The 27,074-nt window shown below is 32.6% G+C and overlaps 1 protein-coding gene across 2 annotated transcripts in view; it reads left to right on the forward strand.

Annotated features, from left to right (window-relative positions):
- The window catches only part of LOC118196556 (calcium-activated chloride channel regulator 1-like), a 120,759-nt gene that overhangs the window by 69,892 nt on the left and 23,793 nt on the right, over positions 1-27,074 (forward strand). For both annotated transcript variants that reach the window (XM_035368018.2, XM_035368019.2), the window contains exons 8-10: positions 7,675-7,986; positions 12,259-12,450; positions 21,892-22,059. In XM_035368018.2, coding sequence (XP_035223909.2) covers positions 7,675-7,986; positions 12,259-12,450; positions 21,892-22,059 — 672 coding nt within the window. The remainder of the gene's footprint in view (positions 1-7,674; positions 7,987-12,258; positions 12,451-21,891; positions 22,060-27,074) is intronic.

A 27,074-nucleotide genomic window follows, 5' to 3' on the forward strand; every position in this document is an offset into this window, starting at 1 on the left:
TGTAAAAGGGAACTTTTTAAAAATACCTCAATAAAGCATTTCTTTTGTAGAGGTGAACTTTTAGTACTGATCTAATATATTTTTAAGATTTTAAACTGAAAAAGACAACAATAATAGATTACAATACATTGCAAGATTGACTGATAAATGCAAAATTTTTACATATCATAATTATGTGTGTAATTAAAACAGAAGTTACTCAATTAACTTGCATGCAAATTAATATTTTCTTTAACATGTTTGGGATAAACTGAATTTTAATAAATAAATATGTATAGATTTGTGTATTATCTGAAGATATGAATGAAATATTTGTGACATTAAACATTCATCTTCAAGGAAAATAACAAAGTCAACTTGGTAAACTATTGGAAAAGGTAAGTTTTCTACAATTTCCTGGCCTATATTTAACAATTTTAAAATTTAGCACACTCATTCAAATAATCTAAACGTATGATGTTTTCTTTTGTGCTACATTCGTTTACTGAATTTGTTAATTAACTATATTGTACTTTAGATAGAAATTAACGTAGATATTCCCTGTATTTTACGGTACAAAAACTTATATATTTGATAATAATTGACCTAAATCTTCCCTATGTTTTCTTTGCATATACGAATGACTTTGGTAAAAATTTAGTCCGATGTCTTCTCCTCTTTACTGTGTATAAGTGCTCATTTTTGGTAAAAAATTTGCATAAATCTCCAATTACCTATTTACTGCATTTTTTGTAAAATGTGCTTATTTTAATCTCTTATTTTTTATATAAATCTATGCAAAAATGTTCTGCATATTATGATTAAAAGATAAAATTAATATCAAATTTTTACATATCCACCTTTTAGGTATGTACAGCAATATGGAATATATATAACTGGAAAATTTAAATGCAAAAAAATTAATTTCTATTCAAAAATTACATAACACTAAAAGGCTGAAAATCACTTTTAATATTTCATTTCAAAGTGACTACAAAATATGCAATAAATTTTGTAAACCTGAGTTCTATGTTTTAAATCAATTAATGCTATCGTTCATTTACATGGCATAAGAAAATGTCCTTCAGAAAAGCAAATAATTTATTTAGTAAACAACTGTTTACTACAGTTGTTTACTAAATTTAAATTTATGAAATGAATTTAGTAAACAAAAATGCAAATGAACGATGGCATTAATTGATTTAAAACACAGAATTGATGTTTACTAAATTTATTGCATATTTTGTAGTCACTTTGAAATGAAATATTAAAAGTCATTTTCAGCCTTTAAGTGTTACGTAATTTTTTAATAGAAATTTATTTTTTTTTTGCATTTACTAGTGCATTTAAATTTTCCAGGTATATATATTCCATATTGCTGTACATAACTAAAAGGCAGATATGTAAGAATTTGATATAAAAATTATTTTACCTTTTAATCATAGCATACGGAAAGTTTTTGCATAGATTTATATAAAAAATATGAGATTAAAATAAGTACATTTTATGAAAAATGCAGTGAAAAGGTAATTGGAGATTTATGCAAATTTTTTACCAAAAAATGTGCATTTATACACAGTAAAGTGGAGAATACATCGGATTAAATTTTTACCAGTCATTCGCATATGCAAAGAAAACATAGGAAAGATTTAGGTCAATTACTATCAAATATATACGTTTTTGTACCGTAAAATACGGGGAATATCCACCTTAATTTTTACCTAATATATACGTTTATATACAGTAAAAAATCGGGGAAATTTACGTAAATTTTTACTAAATATATACGCATACGTGAAGCAAAAATTTGAGATTTACGTATATGCGATAAATATACGTAAATTTTTACTAAAAATATACGTAAATCCCTGAAATTTACGTATATTATACGTAAAAGTTGCGAATGAACAGTAGTCTCTCGCGTAAATATACCTAAATTTTACGTATAGTATAACGTAAATATTTAGTAATTGCCACTGGACACTTTTTATGATATTTTTACGTTCAACTTGAACGTTTTTTATACGAAAGGCCATTCGTAAATTGCACGTATTTTTCTCGTGCAATTTACGAATGCATGCTGCCTGGGTATAATTTCAGCAGAATTTTATTTTTATATAGTAGCATTTTATTTAAGCAATAAGATATATTCGAAAATCATTACTAGCTTTTGAATGCTCGAGTTTCCAGAGATACAGATCTACATATGGGAGCTGAAGTGACAGTGGCCTAACATAGTAGGCTTAAGATAAACAGTTTGAACATTATCGACTTCTCATGAAAAAAAGTACCTGCGGATATTTTTGTATTCATTATACATGCCCCGCCATCAGCCATTATACAGAAAGTGAGGAATTCCTTTCGGGGGACATTTGAAGGAAACCTGGCTCGTATGCACATTACGAATCGAGAAAACCACGAAAACGACCATGAAGCAGGCACGTTCGCCGGCCCGAACTACCACTGTTCAGCGAATTCCGGATCGAACTGCCAGTGTTCAGAGGCTTTAATCGTTTGGCCGCTGATGAGACCCGCACAGTCTATCTGTGGCCCCCGTATGTTCTTATGTATCATGTATTTAGGCAACTGCAAATACTGGTCTCTTCTGTACCTCGTATCATATATCTAACATAATCCTGCTGCGTATAACTTATTCTGTAACTAGCATCATGTATATATCCAGGTATCTGCATATATTATCTCTTAACATCCTGTGGCATATAACTTATTCTGCACCTGGTATCATGTATCCTGGCATCTGCTTAGATTAGTGTCTTCTAAACCTTGTATCGTATATCTCGTAATGTGTAACTTACTCTACACGTTATGTTCCTAAGTACGTGTATGTCATTTTATGTATGGTCCTTATGTAGGTTCTTATTTATGTCGCCCTACATATCTCATGCACTCTTTGTTCTTTCGTATCGTATACTTCAGTAAAGCGGTACCATCATCTGCAGATCATTGTATCTTCTTATATCTGTATCAGCGTATATATGCATAATACTGCATATAACATATTTGTATATTCATATCTGCATATATCTGAATCCGCGTATATTTTTATTAGCATCTGCAAGTGTGAAATAAAGATTATTAGCAAGGATTTCATAAACAAGCTATAAGTATCTATACACAGGCCTTACATGCATGCATTACTGGATTACTGAATCAATAAATACTGAGGCCTGGGCAGCTGTGAGGGGTGATTTTCTGGGGGGCGCTTTGGTCTGCTAGACTGCCCTCGAGGATGCATCTGGCGCTGGGTTTGCGAGGCGTTCGCAAGGCCTCTGAGTGGCTATCTAGATAAAGGTAAACGTGGAGCTATACCGATTAACCGTATTGGTAGAGGGATGGTGTCCACGTTCTTCGTCGCATGTCGCATGCAGATATTTTGAACCGAAGTAACCAGATGTGGGGCATAAAAATTATCTCGTATATAAAAGAACCTTACGTTTGTTCTCCTATGCGGATCAGTCCTCATTTCCTTCTTTACACTTTCTGCTTGACAAATATATATATTAGGAAAAGATCGTGATTAAAGAATGTTTGACTCTTCTCTCATTTTTTTATTTTATTTTATTTATTTATTGTATCAACATTTTTCCGTTATAATTTCTTCCATTTTCTTGTACTGTTTTTAGCACTCCTTTCACTCTCATTTTCTCTTTAACTGCTTTGCTTCTTTTCAATGATATTCTGGAAAAATGAAGAAAAGATTCTCTTTCTATCATTTCTAGAAAGAGTTACGTTATTCTGCATATTCAAACCGTAAATTAAGCGAGAACTCATCGTGCTCCGGCTCTGGGACTTCTTAGTGTTAGAGTGAAACTACATTTCTAGACGCAACCCCAAATAAAATTAGATCAAGTATTTTATTTTATTAAGTGTTTCTCATTTATTTATTTAAAGTTAATTCTTATTTATTATTATATTTTATTGTTTATTTATTTCTGTTCATTTCCAAATAACTCCACAGGATGACGGTACTTCTAATTTTAGAAATTAAGCCTGATTTAAAGCAAGAAAAATGCATTTACAAGAAAAGAAATAAGTTGACGAAATATCAGAATATTCTTATCGAAAAATATAGAAAAACTTATTTTGATTAACACATTATTAATTATGTTATATCTTTCCTTCAAGTCTATTTTCCGTCAGTTCTACCAGAAAAACAAATTTGGTGAGTTTCATTAACGAGATATAGGGTTCTGCTATGTACAGAAGATTAAATCAACGCCCTTCAGACATTAGACTGATAAGCTAGTTATCGTTCTAATCTGAAGTAAGATAAAAGAGTCTTAAGAAAGGTAATATAAACTTTTCAATAACTCTTTAAATTACAGGTGGAACTGGTTGTGCTCCACCTGTGGGTATTTAAAATAACACAAAACTGAAACTTTAAATTCAAGTAAAGTAGTCTGAGAGTGCGCACAAAATAGTTTACTTAAGCTGGCTGAAGTAATTACCGTATTTGACGGCATATAAGACGCACTGGCATATAAGACGCACCCCTATTTAGAAGGCCACACACATATAGATGTAGAAAAAGTTATGTGTGTCTATACCTTTATCCGGGCTAAAAATAGCATTCAGTATTGAAAGTTAACCTGTGTCCTTCACGTATAAGACGCAGGTAACTTTTTTGAGACCATATTTAAGAAAAAAAGTTCGTCTTATATGCCATCAAATACGGTAACGACGCGTATTTAAACATCGGTTAGCCCTTTGTGGTGCACTGTACTTTAAAGGCGGCATTTCAACAAGAAAATTTGTATGCAGTCTATCTACGCCTAAAAGAGTATACAGGTAAAATTTTGTAAAAATTGCACTTTCCGTTTCAATTCTGTGGGTGTTCCATGATGTGTAACACTGCGCCGCCAGAGCTCTTAAAAGTGCGACTAACCGAGCATTGCAGTGAAGCACGGAAATGAGCAGAAGCTTATGTATAGTAATGAAAAAACACTGTATTATAGCTTTATATATGGTTTTCTGCATATACACAACTTTCTTGAATATATATGGATAAATGAGATAAATATATGTATGTACACAAGTCCTATATACAAAAATATTTACAAAATTTTCGATTTCATAGCTTCGTGAAATTTTCAAATCATGTCACATCTTTTTGATAGAAGCGCAAACCAACTGTGAAGGTTTTGAACACAAAACTTGCTTTGTGCGACTTCTGTTCCGTGCAACAATATGTTTAGAATTCCAAGTAAAAACTTTAGGCTGTGTAGAGCGCCTTGGATGAGATGGATTGTCAACCTTCTCATCAAATAAATGAGTTTCATCCGACATATCATCATCGGATTACACAAGTGTTTCAGGAACGTATATCTCAGTATCGCTCTATCTTCATGCTCTGATTCAGAATCAGAGGGTAATTCATGAAGCACTTTTAGCGCTTCGGAAAGAGTTAGACCTCTCTGTGCCATCTATGGAAAATTAATAATAAAAAATTAACTGCAATTAATATTAACAGTAAAGAAAAATAAGCTGTAAGATACGCATGCACAAAAAATATCTACACATTTATTGTAAATAAACGGGAATGAGACTAAAAAGCGACAGCAAAAAAATTCGCGCAGCTCCCCTAAATAAAGATGACTCAAACTGCTGATAAAATTCCCATCTGAAAACTAGTCACAAAAATTTCAACATACCCATATTAGGGCTTTCATAGCACAAATCACACCTAACACCTCAAACTGCTTTGTTTGAATTCATTCCCCTCCAAAACAACGGAAACAGAAAACATATACAACATATACAACAGAAAACATATACAACAGATGTTTTCTCCTAAGACAGATGTTCTGATGCATAATAGCATGAGATCGCTAACGGCGCAGTGTTCCCGCTAATGGAATGATTCAATTTTATTCAATGATTATGCGCATGCTTTTTGTATAAAAATGTAAAAAAATATATAACAAATATTATAGAGTACAACCATCAAAATTATACGGAAACTTGTTTTCAAACAAATTTTTTTGTATCGCAAAAAAAATATAGAAATTTACTAGAAAAAAAGTGGATTTTAATAACACATCATAAATGAAAATTCTGGGTCTCCTTGTGATATGCTGCCATCTAATATTTAAAAGGGAAGTTCGAAGTATATTATAAAGGCATTTTTATCCATTTATGGTTAAATTTAACGGTTTCAGAAGCGATTCAAGTTGGGTGTTCCATGTAGTGGAACACTGAGCCACAAAGGGTTAGAAGAATGCAGAGCAGAGCTGGAAATAGCAAAGGTTGAAAACGAGGTTGCCAGAGGCTCTAATTCTAAAGCATTCAAACTCTTTGCTTAAATACTCTACAATTAATTTTTATTCTGTTGAGGACTACGAAAAGAAAAAGTTTAGTAAATATTCATAAAACTCATAGTACCTCATTAATTAACATAAAATCCTACAAAGGGAGAATTTAAGTTGAATGGAAGAGTACTTGTAACTTAGAAGAAAAGCCCTGTGACTCTTATTCTACTTACCGAGATGCTGTGTTCATTTATGGTGAGTTTAGCCTTCGTTTGTAATTACGTTAGAAAGCACGTTAGCATAGAAGCTGAGTTCCTTAGTCGTCAGTTCAATAATTACTTTGTAACTAAACGAGCTATTTTGTAAATAATCATAATCTTAAGCTAAAAAAGCGGGTATTAAGGACCTGCTAAACACTTTAGCTTTTTTAATTTAAAAAGTGCAAGTAAATGTTTTAGTTGCTGTTTCCTACGACTCTAGTTATCACTTTGTATTACTGCATTCCATGTTAAAGGCGGGAAAAAATATTTCGTCTTGCAGTCTAGGAAGATTGTTTATATTAAGTCTAGAATGTTAGATTAGTCTAGAATGTCTAGTGTAATGTTATCAATCAATCCATAAATAAACAATAAAAATATTTTAAAGATTTTAAATTTTTTATTATATTATTTAGTAGCATTACTTATGAAATCAAAGAAAAAATTCTAAAGTGCTCGGAAAAAATTCCGAGCACTAAAAATAAAGAAAATATAATTTGGTTTTCATTAAGATTTTCGAAGCGGAAAACTTGAAAAAGATGAGCAATTCTTTCAATAAGAATCGAATTCCGGACCTTGTAATTGCCAGCCCGACGTGCTTTTAGTTACATCAGGGAGGCATGCGGTAAGTAGGAAGAAAATTCCTTACAAAGATGTGGATTGCATAAATCGTATGGGATTCACACAATCAGATACTAGTAAAGTATATTTTAAGTGAGAGCGTGTTCATAGGAACCTTGTAATGCAATAAATAAGGCCAGTAAGCCGAAACTTGTTGAAATATCAAATTTCCCTTTACTTTGTGAAACAAGTGATTTAAAGTTAATTGCTAAATTTTAAAGTATGAAAAATCTGATACGTAACAGACTGATCAAAATGGAATAAAACAAAATTTGAAAAGATGCAGAATTCCATACCGATATCAGATTGATATATACCAAAGTGGAAAGTACCATACTGGTATGTTTCGCGTCTTAATTTAATTGCATTAAACTATATAATTTTAACTGAATTTCATTCCTTTTTTAAAGTAAACCACTAGTCTACACGGCCAGCTATTGAAAGTATGCATTTTAATCTCGCTAAAATTTTGAAACATCCTATGTATTTAAATAAAACTTGAATCCTTCAAATTTAAATTTAACAACTAATTTTTTAAACTTTCACAGGTTATTAAAGAAGACGACAGTGGCACAAGAGGATATGTTATTATAATAACTGCAGCAAATCCAGATGCAGCAAATACAAATTATACAGAAGTTGTTCAACAGATAAATTCATCACAACTATGTCTCATTGTTATAGGATTTACTAACCTTGGAGCTACGTCGGAGGGATTTCAAGAACTGGTATCTGCTTCGAGATGCGGCTCATTCTGGGGTGTATCTACGAAAGAGAAAGATGATGAGATTTTTGCGAAGTTATACCGTGCGATGGAGACTGTCCTTCCATCTCATGATACCAACTATGTCACTAAAATAGTAAGCATTTTGAAAGGTTCATCACTGCAATAAGTAAGAGATTTTACCAGATCAAACATTTTTCTTTTGAGGATCATAAAACATGGCAAGTTAACTGCATTTACAAGAACCAATGCTAAGCCGAGTTATCTCAAACATAAGCTAAGTTATTATTACATAAGCTAAGTTCCTTTTATAAAGTAGGACATATTTTATTTGTTACTGATAAATTAGGGTACAACAGTCTTTCCTTCATCATCGTGATCAAACAGAGCCATTAAGAGTTTTTTAAAGATCTTATGGAGAAATAACCTCATAGTGAAAGTTCTTAACTTAATTGGTTAAAACATTTAAATTCAATCGGATTCTGATCAACGGCAAGTAACCGTAATCAAATATGACTGCCGTGCAGTAAAATAACCGCCTTCAGAGGATACCGAATTCTTTCACTTTAACTGAGCTTTATAGCCGTAAACCTAGAATCAGATAAAACGTTCAAAGTTATTCACGAAAAATAAGTGAATGTTAGCATATTTTTGAAGCATTTGAAAGCAGTACGTATACTCCACATTCCGCACACAATTTCGAATGCAACTGATAGCATACTAATCACACAATTCTCCTATTCTGCATACATCAAATGAATTCGAAAATAATATGCATCACATTAGTGCTATAAAATGAAAGTTGTCTGACAACCCGAATGTAAAGATTAGATAATAGAAGTGAATATACAGTCCTTCGGCAGTATTTATAAGCTACAAAGAATTTTCTGCTGCTGGAATAAGCTTCCAAATACACTTGTACAAAATTAAGGGGCATGCAAATTATGTCTGTTTTTACGAAAAGTACTAATTATGCCGCAGAAGAATTGTTCAGATAATCAGAGTCGAATACCTAAGCGTACGCGTGCATATCTGTGGAGCTATGAGTGTAGAGGAGATATAGGTGCACTAGGGCTTTTTGACGATTTGTTTGGTCCTGCTACTTCACGACATTCGCGGCGTCTCTCGCAAAAATTGGGTGAATTTAAGGTTCAGGTAAAATGAGTAGCCATGAATGTATGGATGATGGAATGAGATGGAGCATTGTCGATAGGTTGGAGGCAGGCCAAACACAGGTGCCTATAGATCTCAGTGTGTCGTCTGCAATTTGTGAAGATAGTTTCAAGACTCTGTATTCATTGCGAGAAGACTGAACAATTTTGACTAAGATCCACAGCGACGAATGGGATCATTATTTGTCACTTTCAGCGTGGTGACACAAGAATGCTACAGCTCTAGTTTCAGTGGCAACATACAGCTCTCACGTGAGCTGTATGCTACCACTGGAACCTGAGTTTCACTGTCTACAGTTGCTCGAAAGCTTCATAGGATGGGGATGCGGGCTATGTGCCCGACGTGTTGTGTGCGCCCCACTCACTGCAGCACAAAAGAGAGCGTGTTTAGCATGGTGAACACAGCAAACACTTTCGACCAGACTTCAGTGGAGCACCGTTCATTTTTTACATAGGAGTCGAGATTCCTTATGGACACTGATTCTCTGCGTACTTCATCTGGAGAGAGCCTGGAATACGATACAATCTCTCCCTCATGAGGGAAAAGGGTCTTTAAGGTGGTAGAGGTGCAATGATTTGTGTTGGCATTATGTTGAGCATCCGAAGACTCATACATACATGTTTGTCTGATTGCTATGATGTAGAGAGAGATCTTAGAGCCCTATGTCCGACTTTTCATGTGTCCTGGCCTCCTGTTAATGAACGACAACGCTCGTCTATATATGGTTCAGTTGGTCGACGATTACTTGGAAAGTGACGATGTTCGCAGCATGGATTCGCAAGCCAGATTTCTTGATCTTAACCCTAAACAGCATGTCCGGGACACCCTTGGTAGGGCAATTTCATCTCATCATCTCCTTCCGAGAAAAAATTGGAATCTAGGAATTGAAAACTGCCTTACTGCTGGAATGAGATCGACTGCAATGGGGCTACTTAACTGCGCCCTGTCCAGTATGCCGTCACGCAGCATAATCTGCCTGACTGTTAGAGGGGACCGTACCCCATATTAGATTTTAATTAAAATTAATTAGTTTTTAGAAATTTGACATAATGTGAAAATGTTCTTAATTTTGCACACGACTGTATATTATATATGTAGTGCGTATACAGAACTCTTTATATGTTTTTGAAGTTACCATACAAAGCATTTAGGCATTCTCAATCCTTGTATTCGCCATAGGAATTAAGTCGTTAAGGGTTATTGTAACTTCGTGTTTTTACGGATTATTTCCTAGTTCTTTAAATGTAATTTGAGCAAAATATACCTTAGAGTTAAGTCCAGCTAGTTTATCAAAAGCCAAAATTTTAAATAATTTATCAGAATATTGTCAGTGTTTTAAACGTTCACTAAAAAACTAGATAATTTATATTTAAATATTATTTGAAAATCTAAATTATAATTTTCCATAAATTAATTCTTTTTATAATTAAAGATAGTTAAATTAATTAATTAACCAATTTATTTAGAATTAAAGATAGTACATTAAAGATACTGATGGCCAAAGTCATGGCCTATTTTAAGGTCGGTACTTCAACTAGTGATTTGACGCATTGCTTTTTCTCGCTTGCTGTTGCTTGAGTAACTCACGTCTCTTTGTCGCCTTCTGCATTGCATAAAATGTAAATTGCGTATTTTGAAACTGTGAGGCGTCTGTGGCACCTCTAATGTTATATCAGGTTTTACCAGACGTATATATAATTATATTTCCGAAATAATTGTTCCTGTAAAAATTTAAATGATATTTTAACCAGCAAGCCAGTTATGATTTTTGCACCAGTCCTAAAAAACAGTCTTCTCAGCCACGACTCAAACGTGACTTAGTTTCCCCCTAAAACCATATAAAGCATAAAAATAAAATATATGTATATTGTACTTATAAATATATGCAGGGAGTTGAAAGTCGATTCATCAAAGGTACAGTAAGATACGTATTTATGAGACATTCATTGCCTGTAGTTTATATTGGAAAAGAGATCAATCTCTACAACAAATTCTGTGGACTTACTTCATGGCTTTCACAATTCAAATTCTGTGCTTTCATCATATTATTAGAGACATTATCAAGCTTTACTTTAATTATATTATGGATAACAGCAGTGATTTACAGATGTTGAAGCGTACGTGTAGTGTTTATGCTCATAATTTGTTTTAAGGATCTCCACATAATTTAGTCTAAACTTTTAAGAGCTGGATATTTCACTGCATAACACTCTCCAACTATACCCAGGAATGATGTTCATTCTCCTGCAATAAAGCAGTGAATATAATATTTTAGTGGGCTTCAACATCCAGGGTTGTTACAAAGAATAGAGGCCCGATAAGTCATTGCCTTGAGACTGCACAATGAAATAATAATTTTCGCAAGATTTCGCAAGAGAAGATTTAATAGATATACGCAGGGTATTAGAACTTTCTTCGGTAATTTTGGCTGCAGAGTATCCACATCAGTGAGAATATCTCATGTGTAAAAACCACTTGCACTAAATAAAATTATCGCCACAAATGAAGTTCCTAAAAACAATCACAGAAGCTATGCACAATGTGACAATTTTGAAACACCTGCTCCCCACAAAAGATTCCTCAAATCTCCTTCTGCTTCTGATAAACTTATATGACCCTCCCTTCCACGATCTTCTTTCTCGACTTCTTGCATTACAACGGAATGATACAGAAACTGGATAAGCAAATCAAATCAAATATATATAAAATTGTGTAGTCTTAAATACGTCTGATCCACTTTTAAATTGAATACCTGCATATAAATACGATCACTGTTAAATATCATTACAAAATGATCCATTTCTTAATATCTGTTAATGAAAAATTGAAGTATTTTATAATCAGAAAATCGCTGGCTATTTAATTGTCGGTAATTTTGTATTGAATTTAAAATCGAATGCTGCTCAGGTACATTCTAAGGAAAAAGAAAAGCTTTTTTTTTTCGGAAAGTAGCTTTTCGGAACTGAATCATAATGAAACCAAACTTGCCACTGAAGCCAACTAAAAATATAAAAAAATGAGAAATTTTTATTGACATATAATATATCAAAGATTATATTATTTTGTAATTAATATCCAACAGCTAATAGGTTTTGTCATTAACGTTTAAGCCCAAACTGAAAGAAATATTTTATTATCATAAAAATGGCTGGTAGTTGTAGAATATTGCTATTGATTACAATACGCTTATATATAGTGTTCTCATAATTAATTAATTTTTTTCTGTTACACCCAGATTGGTACACAGCACGTAGAGTATGGAAAGCTACTGCGGATTCAGACGAACGAAATAGCTTCAAAGTTTACGCTTCGAGTCGGTAGTGTATTTGATCTTAGTAAACATTTTTCTTGCATCGAGACTAATGGAAATGCATTGGTTAAGCTTTCAAAAGAGGGCCCTTTTTCCTTTTCTTTTCCTTCTCAAGAAGTAAGTATTCCTTCAAATTATATACTAAATAGGCATCCTTCACTTTATTGAATATTGATCTTTTCATTTCTACTTGCATATATATTACATGCTAGATACATTCATTTTTAGAGAAGGACAAATTTTCTCATCTAAAAGTGATAAACTTTTTACATAAAATTGTAATTATTAGTTAACGGTCTAGACCAGTGGTGTCCAATCTTTGGCCGCTCGCGAGCACATTTCCACCAATCTTATGCGATACATCTGAAATATTAATTTCGGCAAATGAGTTTGAGATGAACAATAATATTGGTTAAACTTTATGGAAATCAGAGAAGCGGAGTTTCAAAATTATTTTTCAGTACATTTATGTTTTGAGAGTATTTCTCTGTTTCAATTCCCTTGTGGTTATTAATATGGCTTGAAAAATTCTGAAAATGAGTAAAATATTTTTCTTTCATCGGATTTATCCACAAATTTAACTTTATCTGAAAAGCAGTTACTGTTCCAGTGAATTGAAAAAGACTGAAAAAGGGTTTTTTTCTTTTCCCTGGAGATCTTCGTTCGGTTTGTTCAGTTTAACTGTTATATCCGTGAAAAAATACAGATCGGACAACCAATTATTATCGTCCAATTCTTTATAACTTTTGTTTCCGGATTCCAGAAACTGCTTTATTGGCGAAAGAAGGTATACAAATCGTTGAAGCACTACCTTTCTGCCTGCTGAGCCATCTAACATCAGAATGAAGCAATAGAATTCCATACTCGGTATCAAGTTCATCAGTCAGCAATCAATTATTTTATACCGTCTGCAAGATATCTCTTATGACTATAAATGCTTACCATATTTTGACAATTAAGAAATATAAATGAATGGTTACTTTAAAAATATTTTTCGTTCATAGTACCTAATCTGGCTGGCGAGCACACATGAGCTGGCAAGTACAAGGTTGGGCACCACTGGTCTAGACTTTAAAAAAAGATGCAATTGCTTAATTCATAACTAGTAATCAAATACAACTGTTTATTTAATCAAAAGATATTCATTGCTGATTTTCGTGCAACCATCTATTCATATGGTCTGTAGCTGTCACCTTAATTCAGTTTTCGGAAAAGCAACTTCGTATCTATTATATTATTAGCTCAGAAGGGCTTGTAAGGTTTATCCTAAGTTCTTAACAGTTAATTTTTAATTAAAGCCACTTTCCTGTCGCTTCTAATTTCAGCTTACAAATTTCCTGCCAGAATGTGTTTTTAGAATCGCGGTTAAATGCAAATGAAGGGAGAATAATATTTAAAGTCAAAACTTCGTTAGAGAGTCAGAGATTCTGACTAGCGCGCGTTCGCCTTTTGGCTACTACACTCTCTCTAAAACTATTACTACGCTCGGTCGTACTTCAGGCCCTTGATAGCTTCACCGTTTAGTTAGCATTTAAGAGGCAAACTACGGTAGAAGTTTGACAGCTTCAGCTATATCTCTTTAGTTAAGCATTAGTTAAGTTTTCTTAGTATTCTTGAGTTCAAGCCGAAGTAGAGGCTTTTCTGTACGTTCTGAGAGAGGACCGTCTGTAAAACTTTATTTTCAGCAATAAAGGGTAATCAAGCCTTCTGAGTTTCTGTCTCCTGACTAAAGCGATTATTCGCTTACCAGTTCTCAAGGTTCCACACATTTAACTGTAAATTCTAGGTTGGAAAATCACAGACTAATAATTTCGCTTTGGCATTTTGCGTCAATTCACTGTAAATATCCATATCACTTTTCAAACTGTTGCCACTAAATGTTATCGTCCTGTGTTATATTTAAATATATTAAATAATGAAAAATCTGGATAAATGTATCTATGTTTCTTGCATTGTGATGAAACAACGGTACCTAGAACCATCCAATTTTGAATAACGTATTTCTCCACCGAATATGGGCATCTGGAAGCCCAAATTTGGAATTTGGAACTTGTTTCATTATTTATTTCATATTTTGGCACATTTCAACAAATTTTCGATTAAGAAACTCAACAATTCAAAGCGAGCAATGGCAACACTGTACGGAAAAAAAAAAATATCTCCAGCTCGCGATTTTGTGTATCGGAAATGCTGAAGATATGCTGATTTTAAAATTAGTTTGCGATATTGCTGTTGAACTGAATTTTATGATTTAAGTGCGAAGAATATGATATTTAATAAATAAAGGTAACTCATAAAAACGTTTAATAAAGCTCCTTTGGGCTTAATGTAAAATATGAAAGCTTCCATATTTTTTATTATTTAATTTTAACTTTCTTTTTGTGCATGACAAAACATAATTTCATAATTGTAACGATTGAGCAGCCTAGACTGTATAGGGATTAGGAACGGGAAGCCTACTAGGGTACCGAAAGGCCTGGATTCGAATCCCCGAGAGAGTACGGTTGTAAGTGTCTGTCTTTTAGGTTCCTCCACAATAAAATGGCCACCACTTCTGGCCTTAGGAGTGACCAGTGCTACTAGGCAACTAACCGCCATTGAATAATAATAATGAATTGTAAAGACGGATGCTTCTGGTTAAATTTCTTCTCATTTCTTCTTTTAATTTTCCACACTTTCTTTTTTATATATTGAGGCTATTATTTCTAGAATATTCTAACGAAATTCTTTTTCTCGAACTTCTTATCGATCTCAGATAGAAATGAATTCTATCAATATTTCTGCTCTACATTTTATGACTTCATCCCAGGTACATAATCACGAGCGATCTATGACATAAGTTTGCAAATAGTTATCTTCAAGCATTTCTAGAATTTCAAGCATAAGTTTGCAAATAGTTATCTTCAAGCATTTCTAGAATAGGAAGCCTACTAGGGTACCGAAAGGCCTGGATTCGAATCCCCGAGAGGGTACGGTTGTAAGTGTCTGTCTTTTAGGTTCCTCCACAATAAAATGGCCACCACTTCTGGCCTTAGGAGTGACCAGTGCTACTAGGCAACTAACCGCCATTGAATAATAATAATGAATTGTAAAGACGGATGCTTCTGGTTAAATTTCTTCTCATTTCTTCTTTTAATTTTCCACACTTTCTTTTTTATATATTGAGGCTATTATTTCTAGAATATTCTAACGAAATTCTTTTTCTCGAACTTCTTATCGATCTCAGATAGAAATGAATTCTATCAATATTTCTGCTCTACATTTTACGACTTCATCCCAGGTACATAATCACGAGCGATCTATGACATAAGTTTGCAAATAGTTATCTTCAAGCATTTCTAGAATTTTGTTAATACCTGATTTCTGAGTATCTTCATTCTGTAAGAAATATTTCATCAGTCATATTATTAAGGACACGGTTCTTGAATATTAATAAAGATATACTAATAGACAGTAAGATTAAAAACAATCCTCTAACGATAGATCATGGTAATAACAATAGGACTTATAAGACATCTGTTTCACCACTGACTCAAGACTTTTTTCATCCTATGGTCTTTAAGATTGAGTCGTTATGTAAGCTGGAACTCACACTATATTATTTTTAATTAAGACATTATAAGCCTTATTGTTAGGTATATTTTTTACCGTTCTAATTATGTCCATCGATTATAAGTTAAGATTCATATCTGTCCTCAACTATGCCAAAATCATTTCCCCTTAAGTAAAAAACAGCTTGTTTTTACTCTTGTGTACATTGCGCTCTTAATTTTTGTTCTTCGGAATCTTTGTTTTCTAATGAACTCAATTATTTGACTGCGGTTGCCACTGATAGAGCATTTTCTCCAATAGTCATTGATAAAACCTTTAAAGAACTTATTTTATTCTAACCAATTACTTTTATTTTAAGAAATTCTATTTTCCCTTCTGATCTCAAATTCCTGCCAGAATGCAAATTTAAATGACGTATATTCAAATCCAAGTGAGTTTGGAAAAAGTATTTATGCAGCAGTTTTAAGAGTTCGAGGTGTAAGGAGAGTTAGTGCTGAATTTATGCCTCGTGTCTGAAAGTAGCTCTGTAGTTGCAAATAGTTGGTGCTAACCACTTTAGATTATATTGAGGCTCGGCTTTGCTGTGTGTAGCCGATTTAGCGGTTTAGATAGAGTAGGAGACAGTCGTGAAGCTATCTTTAATTTATTGTGATCGTACATAATATTTTTCTGTTCAAGTTACTTAGCCACAAGTGATGGTGAAATTGTAAGCACCGAGTGAGTGTAATTTCTGTTTAGTTAGGAAAAAAAAAAAAAAAAAGGCTGTTACAACCTTCTTTCTGCAGTCATCTATCTGTTCCTTAGCAAGAATTCGCTACGTCGTCTTTCAGTAAGGTTGCGGTTCTCAACCGGTGTACGCGTACCACTGGTGGTACGCAAAAGAAAAATAGGTGGTACGCAAAGGTACAAAGTGTTTTTAACTATTAAATTAAAAAATTAAATACTGTAACATTCTGTTAAAGGTTTTTTCTCTAACACTTGTAAATTTATGCGATCTGAGCTTTGTTCAAGGACTTTAGCAAAATATTTTCACAAATATTCTTTTAGCCATAGATAGATATAAAAAAATTGTAATAAATAATGTTTTTAAAGGGACTAATAGAAATATATGTTGTATTTAATAGGAAATAAAAATAAAAAATACTATAGTATAAAAAGATATAAGATACCTTATAAAAAGATAATAGTATCTCATTAATTCTTTTAGAGTTTATCGATTTATTAGCATGTCTACACTTTATATCGCCACCATTTCCGGGCTCATATTGCTCTATTTTGAATTAGAAGCATTGTGTCGATTTGTTTTCTCTAACAGCAGGTATTTTGTCATCTTGTTACTTTGCATTCCTTACTTATCTACGCTATTTAAGAATATCGTCGTTTGTTTTTGAAGAAATCGTATAATTTATCACAATATAAGAATATTGTGCATTTAAATATTTTTGAAAAAATAATCAAACAAAGCTATATTTTCAAAATGGAAAAATGGCTAGGACTGAAGAAAAGTGATGATTCACAGGTGATGGATTCAGGACAATCCACTAGCACTAAAAATATTGAAAAGAAAGAAGAATTGTTTGTAGAAAATTTAATGAAATTATTTTATCATTTAGGTTTTCTCGGAATGGATATGAAATGGACCCTCAACCTCAATGTGTTGTTTGCTGTTAAATATCATCCAATCAACGTAGGAAGTCATTGTTTCTTAAAAGACATCTTGAATCTGAAGACTATTTTACGAGGAAATCGGTGGAGTTCAAAAATAGTAAACAAGTAATGAGATGTTTTGTTACTTCAAGTGAAAAGTTTTGAAAGCTAACTAACTGGGTAACTACCCAGTAAACCTAAGAATTGCCAAGACTGGGCAGGTTCACACTATAGGAGAAAACCTAACATTACCAGCAGCTAAAGATATCGTTTTAACATTATTCAGTGAAAAAGTGGCTGATAAACTTAAGAATATTCTGTTACCAAATGATATAGTAAGTCGACGAATTCATGAAATGGCAAATTCTATGCAAGTTAAATTATTCAAAAAGTGAAGCACAGTAAGTATTTCGCATTGCAATCGGTTGTGAAAAGGATGATATAACGAAATTTGTTTAATTATTAGTTTACATACCTTTCGAAGAAGACAAACGAATTGCCGAAGAATATTTATTTTGTGAATCTTTTCATGATAGAGCAACTGCAAATTATATTTTCAAAGTAAGACAATTTTATGTTTGAGAATGACCTTGGAATAAGTGCACTGCATTATGCAATCACGGAGCTCGGGCTTTAGCAGGAAAACATACCGGTGTTATTTCTCAAATAAAGAAAATCGCACCTGACACTAATTTTACTCACTGCTGCTTCAGCAGGATGTTTTAGTAGCCAAAATCTGAAAATCGTTTTGAATCAAGCTGTGAAAATTGTTAATTTTATTAAAAGCCGAGCTTTAGATTCAAGAATATTTACGATTTTATGCCAAGAGTTTGGGCAGTGAACATGAAAGAAACACTTTCATTACATACCGAAGTAATGCGTTTATCCAGAGGCAAAGTTTTAAATCGTCTTTCTGAACTTCAATGAAGAAATTCAAATTTTGCTCTGTGATTAAATAGTTGAATTGCAAAAATGTTTATTCAGGAAATTACGGTTGACGCATATTTAGCTGATATTTATAGAAAGTAAAATAAAATAAATTTAGGATTACAAGGACAAAGTGTTAATTTGTTTACCATTAGAAATAAAATAAATGCAATTATAAAATAAACTTGAGCTAATAATCAAAGAATTGGATAATAATATTTTAAGCTTTTCACCACTCTTAAAAAGCTTTCTAACAGAAAATAAAAGAAGAATTAACATCCGACATTAAAAATAATTATTTTTCATTGATACATAATTTCAACGTGTACTCTCCCCGAGGATTATGAAAAAAAATTGGATTAGAAATCCGTTTTGTTCAAATGCATCTGAAATTTTATCTCGTGAAGAAAAAAAGCAATCGATAGAAATTTCCTGTGATCGAACTCTGACTGAAGATTTCAAAAATAACACACTTGCAAACTTTTGGCTAAACCGAAAAAATTAATTTAAAGGCATTTCAAATAAAGCTATTAAATTTTTATAGCCCTTTTGCACAACCTATTTGTGTGAACAAGGATTTTCTTCCATATCATACTTAAAAAATAAATACAGAACAAAATTAAAAGTGGATCCTAATTTACGGTTCAAATTAAGTAAAATGAGAGCAAACATAAAGAAATTGATCTCTCTTAAACAGGCCCAAATTTCTTATTAAATTTTAGAATTAAAGTATTATAAATAAAATTAAAATCTTAAAGATAATTAAATGGTAACCAATTTTTAATCTGATATTTTTGAAATCTGATATTGAATCTGATATTTTTGAGCATTTTTAATACAAATAGCCAATAGGTTGTGCAAATGGCAAAATATATATTTTAATAGTTCTACTGAGAAACTGAAAAATAATCATCGTAAAATGTAGTGATGGTACTTAAAATTTTTAAATTTTTGTTTAGACGGTACGCGTTAGTTAAAAGTTTGAGAACCGCTGCAGTAGGGTGTGCAGTTTATGCTCCCAAAACACACAAGAAGATTCTACACGCTGTTAAAAATAACAGTTATAACAACCATGTCGCCATTCCATTTCATTCTTCTATATGTTTTAAAACTGCACGGATTCCCCAGAAGTTCAATTTTAAGTCCTCTTCTCAACTATGAATCAACTTCGTTGTTCGGTTTTAAAGATTCCGTCTTTGACTTTGATTTTTGAGTAACTTATATCATATCCTTTCAGTGTGATTTGAGATATATTGGCCAAGCTAAAAAAATGCTAGAATTTCAAGTCAAGAATAACGAATCTTATATCCAACAAGGAGAATTAAACAAATCTTCGATAGTTATTTAGAACTGGAAACTTAATTACAATTTTGACTTCGAAAATTATCTATAAAATTTCTTCGGTTGTGCGAAAATTATCTGCAAAGCTTCTTCAGTTGGTGAATTCGATTTCCTTGAATTTTTTTACATTCACAAAAATTTAGTTAATCACATTAGGCTCATTAGCTCTTCCTAATGCATTTTAGAATTCTAATATCATAGTCTTTTCCCGTTTCATTACTATTTTCCTCTGCAAACGGTGCTCCCATTTCGAAGAATTTTTTGAAGAAAATGCATCTGTGTTTGGTCATCCTCGATACCGTTAGCGTTTTATTCAATGTCTAGATAAAATAATGTAGTTGTTTTGCCTAATTTTAAACAAAAATTCGTATATTATCATGTTTTTATCTTAATTTCCTCTGCCAGTTATTGAAAAGCTGCTTCGGTATATCATTTAAATATCACCTTGATTTCTTTGAGTTTTTCTCTCATGCAAATCGTTTTATCTGTTTGAAACAATTTTAAAAGCGACTGCTCAAACTATGCTAGTCGTTTCCTACTCTCAAGAGTGCATTGTCCGAATTACGGAAGCCAGGAAAACTAAATAGCTCTTTGTCGTGCATACATCAGGTGTACTGACTGGGAGGAAGGAGTTCAGCTCCTAACTTTTATATAATAAAGGGAATGTATGCTGTTGTTCTTCAACAATCAATATGGAATTTCAATATTACCTATGACAGTACTTACTTTTATCGCGTAATAGGATTCTTGCCAGCTTATACTGCCCATCTTCATCAAAAGCTTTTTATTCCAAATTTTTATTGCGAATTCAAAGTTTGTGGGAATTCCTATAGACGCTATTGAAATAGCTGTGAAAATCCAAACTTTCCGTTTCTCTATATTATAAATTCTGTGCCCTGTCTCGAGAGCTGCATCTATATTAAAATCGTTTATATTATAAAAACTATCATTTTTCAGAAAGCAGATAGTCAAAAAACTTCCTTAGATGTCTATTACTTTATATATTTTGCAGAGACTCATCTTTGTTTTCGTACTTGGATGTACATGTGTTCCTTTGTATTTTTACGTATATATATATATACTGTGTCCTTGATATTGATTTCGTTAGCATGTAAAATTTACTTTAAATAACAGGTTATATTTCACGTTAAATTATGTCTTCCACTTCTAATTCTTCCGTCAACTTCAGCAGAAAAGCAAACTGAGTGGGTTTCAACTATAAGGAATAATATTCTTTTAGTGAAATTTATTGTACAAAAAATGCAAGTCAGAGTGTCTGTAAATCAGTCAATGGTGCTGTAATTCTGATAATTTCATAATTCATTTGCCATTCCATGATTCATTTTGCAGAGCTGTGTTAGTTTCGGTGAGTTCTAGATTTACTTTTTATTTACTTTTAAAAGCCGTGCTTAGTAAGGAGCGGGATTGCTAGGTATTTAATTTGCTTTCTCACATTTATATATGCTTCTTTTGTTGTAGTTCAACAAGAAATGGTTTATATTTTGTTAAGTTTCAGCTATAATTACAAGCTAGTTTTAACAACAAACTTTGAATTCGATTCTGCTATTGTAGTAGTTAAACAGCGTTCTTAAAAAGGTGGGTTAAGCGTTTGCAATCTAGAAGGTTAAGTTGTGCAAATTAATTATAACTTTATAATCTGAAACCCTTTTAAGGATAAAAATGTTGTAGTTTCTTGCTTTTGATTTTTTATTAATGTAAATTAAAATTATTAATGCAAAAATCGTTTTATATTCTACTTCCATAACGTGCCATTTGGTTTGTAGTAATTCCGAGAAGCTGCTCTAAATGTCATGCTTCTCCGTCGAATTCCATCAGTCTCCTACCAACCTATTTCTTTTTTACTGAGGCGAGATTCACGTTTTCACAGTTAAAAATATGATCTTGTACTCTCAAGTCCGTTTTCAATTTTTCAAGTCGCAACGGTATAACTGCACAAAAAATTTTAAAGCTTACATTAAATTCCCCTTGATACATACAAGAAATGGAAGAAAAAATAATGTTTCCATTGAGTGATAGTTTTGAAATAGAAACCATGTATATCCATAAATTTTAATTATTTTTTCCCAACAGGATGACGTCGAGTGTTCGTTAACTACAGATAAGCTTGGTTCTGTTTATATACAAATTCAGATGACAACAAAGCTTAATCAGTACTTTGAAGAGCATACGTGGGTAAAAGACACGACGAGTCTAGCATCTAATAGTCCAGCGAGTGTGGATTTATCTACTCAAGCACAGGTAACATAAAACAAATTATCAGATGAAATATTTTTAATCACTTGCCATATTACTTTGTGTTACATTTTTGTAATAAAAAATATTTTTATTATTATCATCAAGCCTATTATCATCAAGTTGTACGTTCATGCTAATAAACTGAGTTGTATGCTCATGTTATTAAAAACATTGAGTCTGGTTTCAAGTCAGCTTTTGAAGCTGTAAAAGTACAAGGTATTTTTTCTTTCTTTTCTATTGCTTTCGTGGGGTAAAGGTGGCACACTCGGCGCGTATACGAGAGTTTCAGGTTCGAGTCCTGGCAACGGCATTACCCATTTTTCATGAACTCCAAAAATCCTAATGACTAAAGGTGGCGCCCGAACTAAAATGGGGTGGCTGATGATTCTTTACCAACAGGATTTGTAGACTAGGTCGCGTAAACCCTAGTTGCCCTTTAAAAGGAGGAGTATATAAGGTATTTTCTCCCTCCTTTCTGGATGCCTTCGTGGTAGCACACTCGACGCGTATTCGAGAGGTCTCCGTTCGAGTCCCGGCGAAGGCATTGCTCCTTTTTGTGTTTCCTACTTAATTCTAATGACTCTACAGATGTATGAAACGCACTGAAGTTTAACTTATTTCCTAATTCACGCCCTGTAAACTCAGTAACTTTCCCAACTGTGATAAGTATTTTATATTACATATTAGTTTTTTTTCCTTTTAAACACATAATCATTAAAACAGAAGTACTTTAGCTCCTTTCCTTTTCAAGATGAAATAACTTATTTCCAGACTGAATCAGCTCAATACAAACGGAAAGTAAATGTTAAAAATTTATAGTTATGCAACTGTTTATTAAAAGAAATACAAATAAACCGGACTAACCGGATAATTAATCTAAGTAATTTAACAAGTTCGAAACATTAATATGCAAGTAATGCATTAAGGACATTGCAGATCACAACAATAAATGAAATCTAGAATTACATTAAGAACTTTTAAATCATTTTAATGAATTTTAATTTACCCTTACAAATTCTTTCATTTATAAAGTTTTAAACAGGCAACAATATACTGTTAAATTCCAACAAAACGTTCAGTATTCTAACATCCTTTTTCTTTCCTTCAAGTGCTTAAATGCATTGTCTTAATGTGTTGCACGAAATGCATTAAAATAAGAAAAGGTATTTTTCATCATATTTAAAATATTTAGAATTTACTAAATAAAATTAGTTAAACTATAAAAGTACATTCAAATTATAGCATACTATTAAAGTACAATACAAAAGAGTAATACATATATGCTTTGATGTATGGAATTATAAACTGCCTAAATCTTTTCAAATTGATCATTAAATTAGAACTTCTTTTTTAATCCCGAAGAAAATTGCAGTCATGTCATGAAATTTATTGCTTAGAATAAAAATTTGCGATTGAGTGCTTGCGTTCAAGGTTTATATCTTCCGAACATAAAATTTACTCAGTTTAATCTCAAAATATTTTAAAACTTTACGGGTAACTTTTGATTTATTTGTAAACTCTACTTCGGATTTTCACTACATTTACGTTCTTTATAATTTTTATTTTAGTTACTTCCAAGCAGATGAACAAGATTTTAGATACAAGATAAGACTCCTGCATACATGATCTGCTACAAAAGAAAGGATGATTTTCAAACTCATGATCATTTTCTTTTACAAAACTCTGTTAAGAATACCTACAAATACCTGACATCTTTAGCATTGTGGGGTAATAACTCTGATAATTATTTGTAATAGGATTCAATTGTCCTAAAGTTGATTTATCGCAGTGAAGGAGGAAAAAGCAGTGAAGGAAAAAGAAAACGTAGTGTAAAGTACCAGAGATACACGCAAATGTTTTACTTCTCTGTAAGAAGTAAAGGAGCTACTGGAATTGCGAAAAATTTCGGGTATCATATTTCAACAAAAATATCCATTTTGACCGTTCTCGAATTCAGCTGAAACTGTTATAACATATAGCTGAAACATAACATATACGAAACTGTTATAACATATAGCTGTGCACCTCCCTTTTTGGTTGCAATCGGCCCCACCAAACGTATGTATATATCCACTGTGTTACCCGGCTGGGTGAGCTGAGTTTTTCTGTTTTTATATGTTTGTAAATTGTGCACGTTTTTGCTTTAAAAGGGGTTTAATTAAGTATGAAGACAAGTGGTGTCCACATCAGACTTTTCTTTTTGCAGTGAAAGAGAATCACGAAGAGCAGGCCATAGGAATAAGCTATTTTGCTTTAGTGCAGCACAGAATGTTTAACTGATTGAAAAAAATACCTGCGCTTTTTGCGGAAGCGATCACAGATGTATTTTAGAGGATTCGATGCATTCTTCCTCCCACTCTTTTTTTTTTTCTTTTTCTTTTTTTTCCAAACTTGAATAAGTCAAAAATCGTCTCGTTGTCTTCAGTCTGACAACTTTTTAAATCTCGGCTTCCGGAAAAGTAAGAATGTCTCTGATTTCAGGCTCGTTTCCAGCATTTTCGGCCCCTAAGCGATCAGTATATATAACAACCCGTATATAAATTAAACATATTTATAATTCAAAACAAAATATACTTTTATTTAGTGTCATTTCTAGAAACCTAGGCCGTTGTCTGTGTCGCCTATGGTTGGAGCAGGCTCTGTCTCATTTTACTCTAAACTAGATTAATCTGTATCCAATAAAAGTTTTTGAAGCCTGTCAAGCCAATGAAACCCGAGAAATGTTTTTTTGGAAAATTCGAGCCTGTTCCATAGGAAACATAGAATCCTAGTAGCTCATTGTTTCTAAAATGATTCTTAGAATATAATTCAATGAGAGATGTGACGTAAAAGTAATAAATAAATCAGTTTTCATTTTAAACGATGCTAATGTTTTCCTAAATTCCTTTCAGTAAGAAATATGTGCTCAGTCCTCAGAAAAGAGTTGTCACAAAAAGGATTGCAGATCTAGCACTCGTACAACAGAATAGTCACTGCCAGCTCATTGTCTGGGCAACGAAATAAATCTTCCTCAGGTTTTTCCAACAGAATTCGACAGCGGGTGTTGCTAGCCGTACTGTCGAATCATTATCCTGAAATATTGATCGCTATTGTTTATCGCCTGCAAATTTCAATAGATACATGCTAACTCTATAGTTGTCTCTCCATGCTAACTGTGTAGCTTAACCGTAGATCAGGGAGGCTGCAAACTTCAACAATCATCTTCTGAAAAGATCATATGTCATTATTATCAGTATGTTATCAATCACATTCATTCCCCCAGATGAAATTCTTTTTCCGCCCTGGTCATCCTAAACTATAAGGTTTAGCCTGCTGGCTTCCGTATCGATGGATCTGGTTTCAAATACCGGAGAACTCTTGGATGTTTGTAAGCGTATAGAATCTTTCCGATATGGGAGCAATTAAAGTATATGGTGAATCAAGAATTCTATCAAGTGGTTTAGTGGTAGGTAAGGGAGATAGGAGACTCTTGGATCCCTGTTTCAAATTGAGGCAGAGCTGAACATTGTTATATATTTGATATTTTAAAATTTATTCATATTTATGAATAATTATACTTGTAAAATATGCATAATTTTGTTGTTTGTTCTATTTTATTTATTATTAACGCTATTGGTTTTTATTGAAATTTCGGCGATGTATTCGCTGTCCAGTGAACAGCAATATATGGGAATAAAAAGCACTCAATTCTTACTGCACATTTCGTTCACTTCCGTTAGACTTACTATAATAATATCACCAACTTATGAAAATATGCACATTTTCGAATTTCAAACACATAATTTTTGCATTTCAAACGCCTCTTCGAACAGGTACAAGTCCCTCTTCATAAGGAACAAAGCTATCTACAAGTAAGGTGGAAACCACGACCATGTTTTTGATATAAATGCGGCCTTCTGAAGAAAAGAGACTTGTACCTCTTCGCTGTCAAAATTCATAAAATATTAATTGAAATCTAAGCAAAACATAAGGTTGTTGCTTTGCGTAATTTTATAGTTTAAAACGTTTCTAGAAAGGTCGGCTAAATTCTTCTCAGCTGGCAGTTCTTCCTTTAGTTATAAAAGCTAATACTATATACTAATAAGTTAAAAAAATGTACGGGTTTATTCAATTACACATTTTTCCCTTACTACAGATGTAATTTACATTGCATTTAAATAAATTTGAAATAAAAATTTAAAAAAAAGTGCTTTTTTTCTTCTGACACACTTTTGCTATAGTATTCCTAAAGCCCAGGTCAGTCAGTCGGAAAAGCTAAATACAACTTTCTTTGGGAGCAGCTCAATAGCTAAGTTTCTTGCTTTGTAAACTGAAAAAAGAAAAAGAAAAAAAGAAAGATAACGAGGAATGGTAGGACAATAAAGAAACTCTCTAAAATCTAAAACCATCAGGCCTAGTTAAATTTATCAGTAGTCAAGGATATAAGCCTGCGCATTCCCTAAACAAATTTTAAAATCTTGTTCTTTCATGTGCCTGAAATATTTTCTAACTAGATTTAATATTTGACAAATAAAGGCACTTGTTTATGCTAAACGTATTGTTCTAAAATACTTTATCTATTTTCATTCTCCTTTTAACAAAACAAACATTTCCATCAAAGGCATGATAAATTTCTGTTAGAAACCACTGAAATATATTTTTCTCATGTAGCATCTCACTACTCTACACGTCCTACGTTGTAAGATTCTCCACTGTGTAATTCTAAGTTACTGTTAAAAGTGAAGAATCTTAAGAACTAGTAAGCGAACAATCGCTTGAGTTCGTGAGATAGTAAATAAACTTGGGAAGAGTTAAAAGACCCTTTATTATTCAAATAAGATTTAACAGAACTCCGTCTTGGAGTTGTACAATAAAACCGACACTTGGGCTTCAACTTAAGAAACTAAGAATCAAACTAATCTTAACTAAAAGAGATATAGCCGAAGCTATCAAGATTCTAACAGAGTTTGCCCCTTAACGCTAATTGACTGCGAAGATATCAAGGGCCTAAAGCACGGCCGAGCGTAATAATAGCTTAC

This window comes from Stegodyphus dumicola, chromosome 6 (genome assembly GCF_044657685.1).
Source record: "Stegodyphus dumicola isolate Sdum_Otavi_A_Nest chromosome 6, ASM4465768v1".
Taxonomy (NCBI): domain Eukaryota; kingdom Metazoa; phylum Arthropoda; class Arachnida; order Araneae; family Eresidae; genus Stegodyphus; species Stegodyphus dumicola.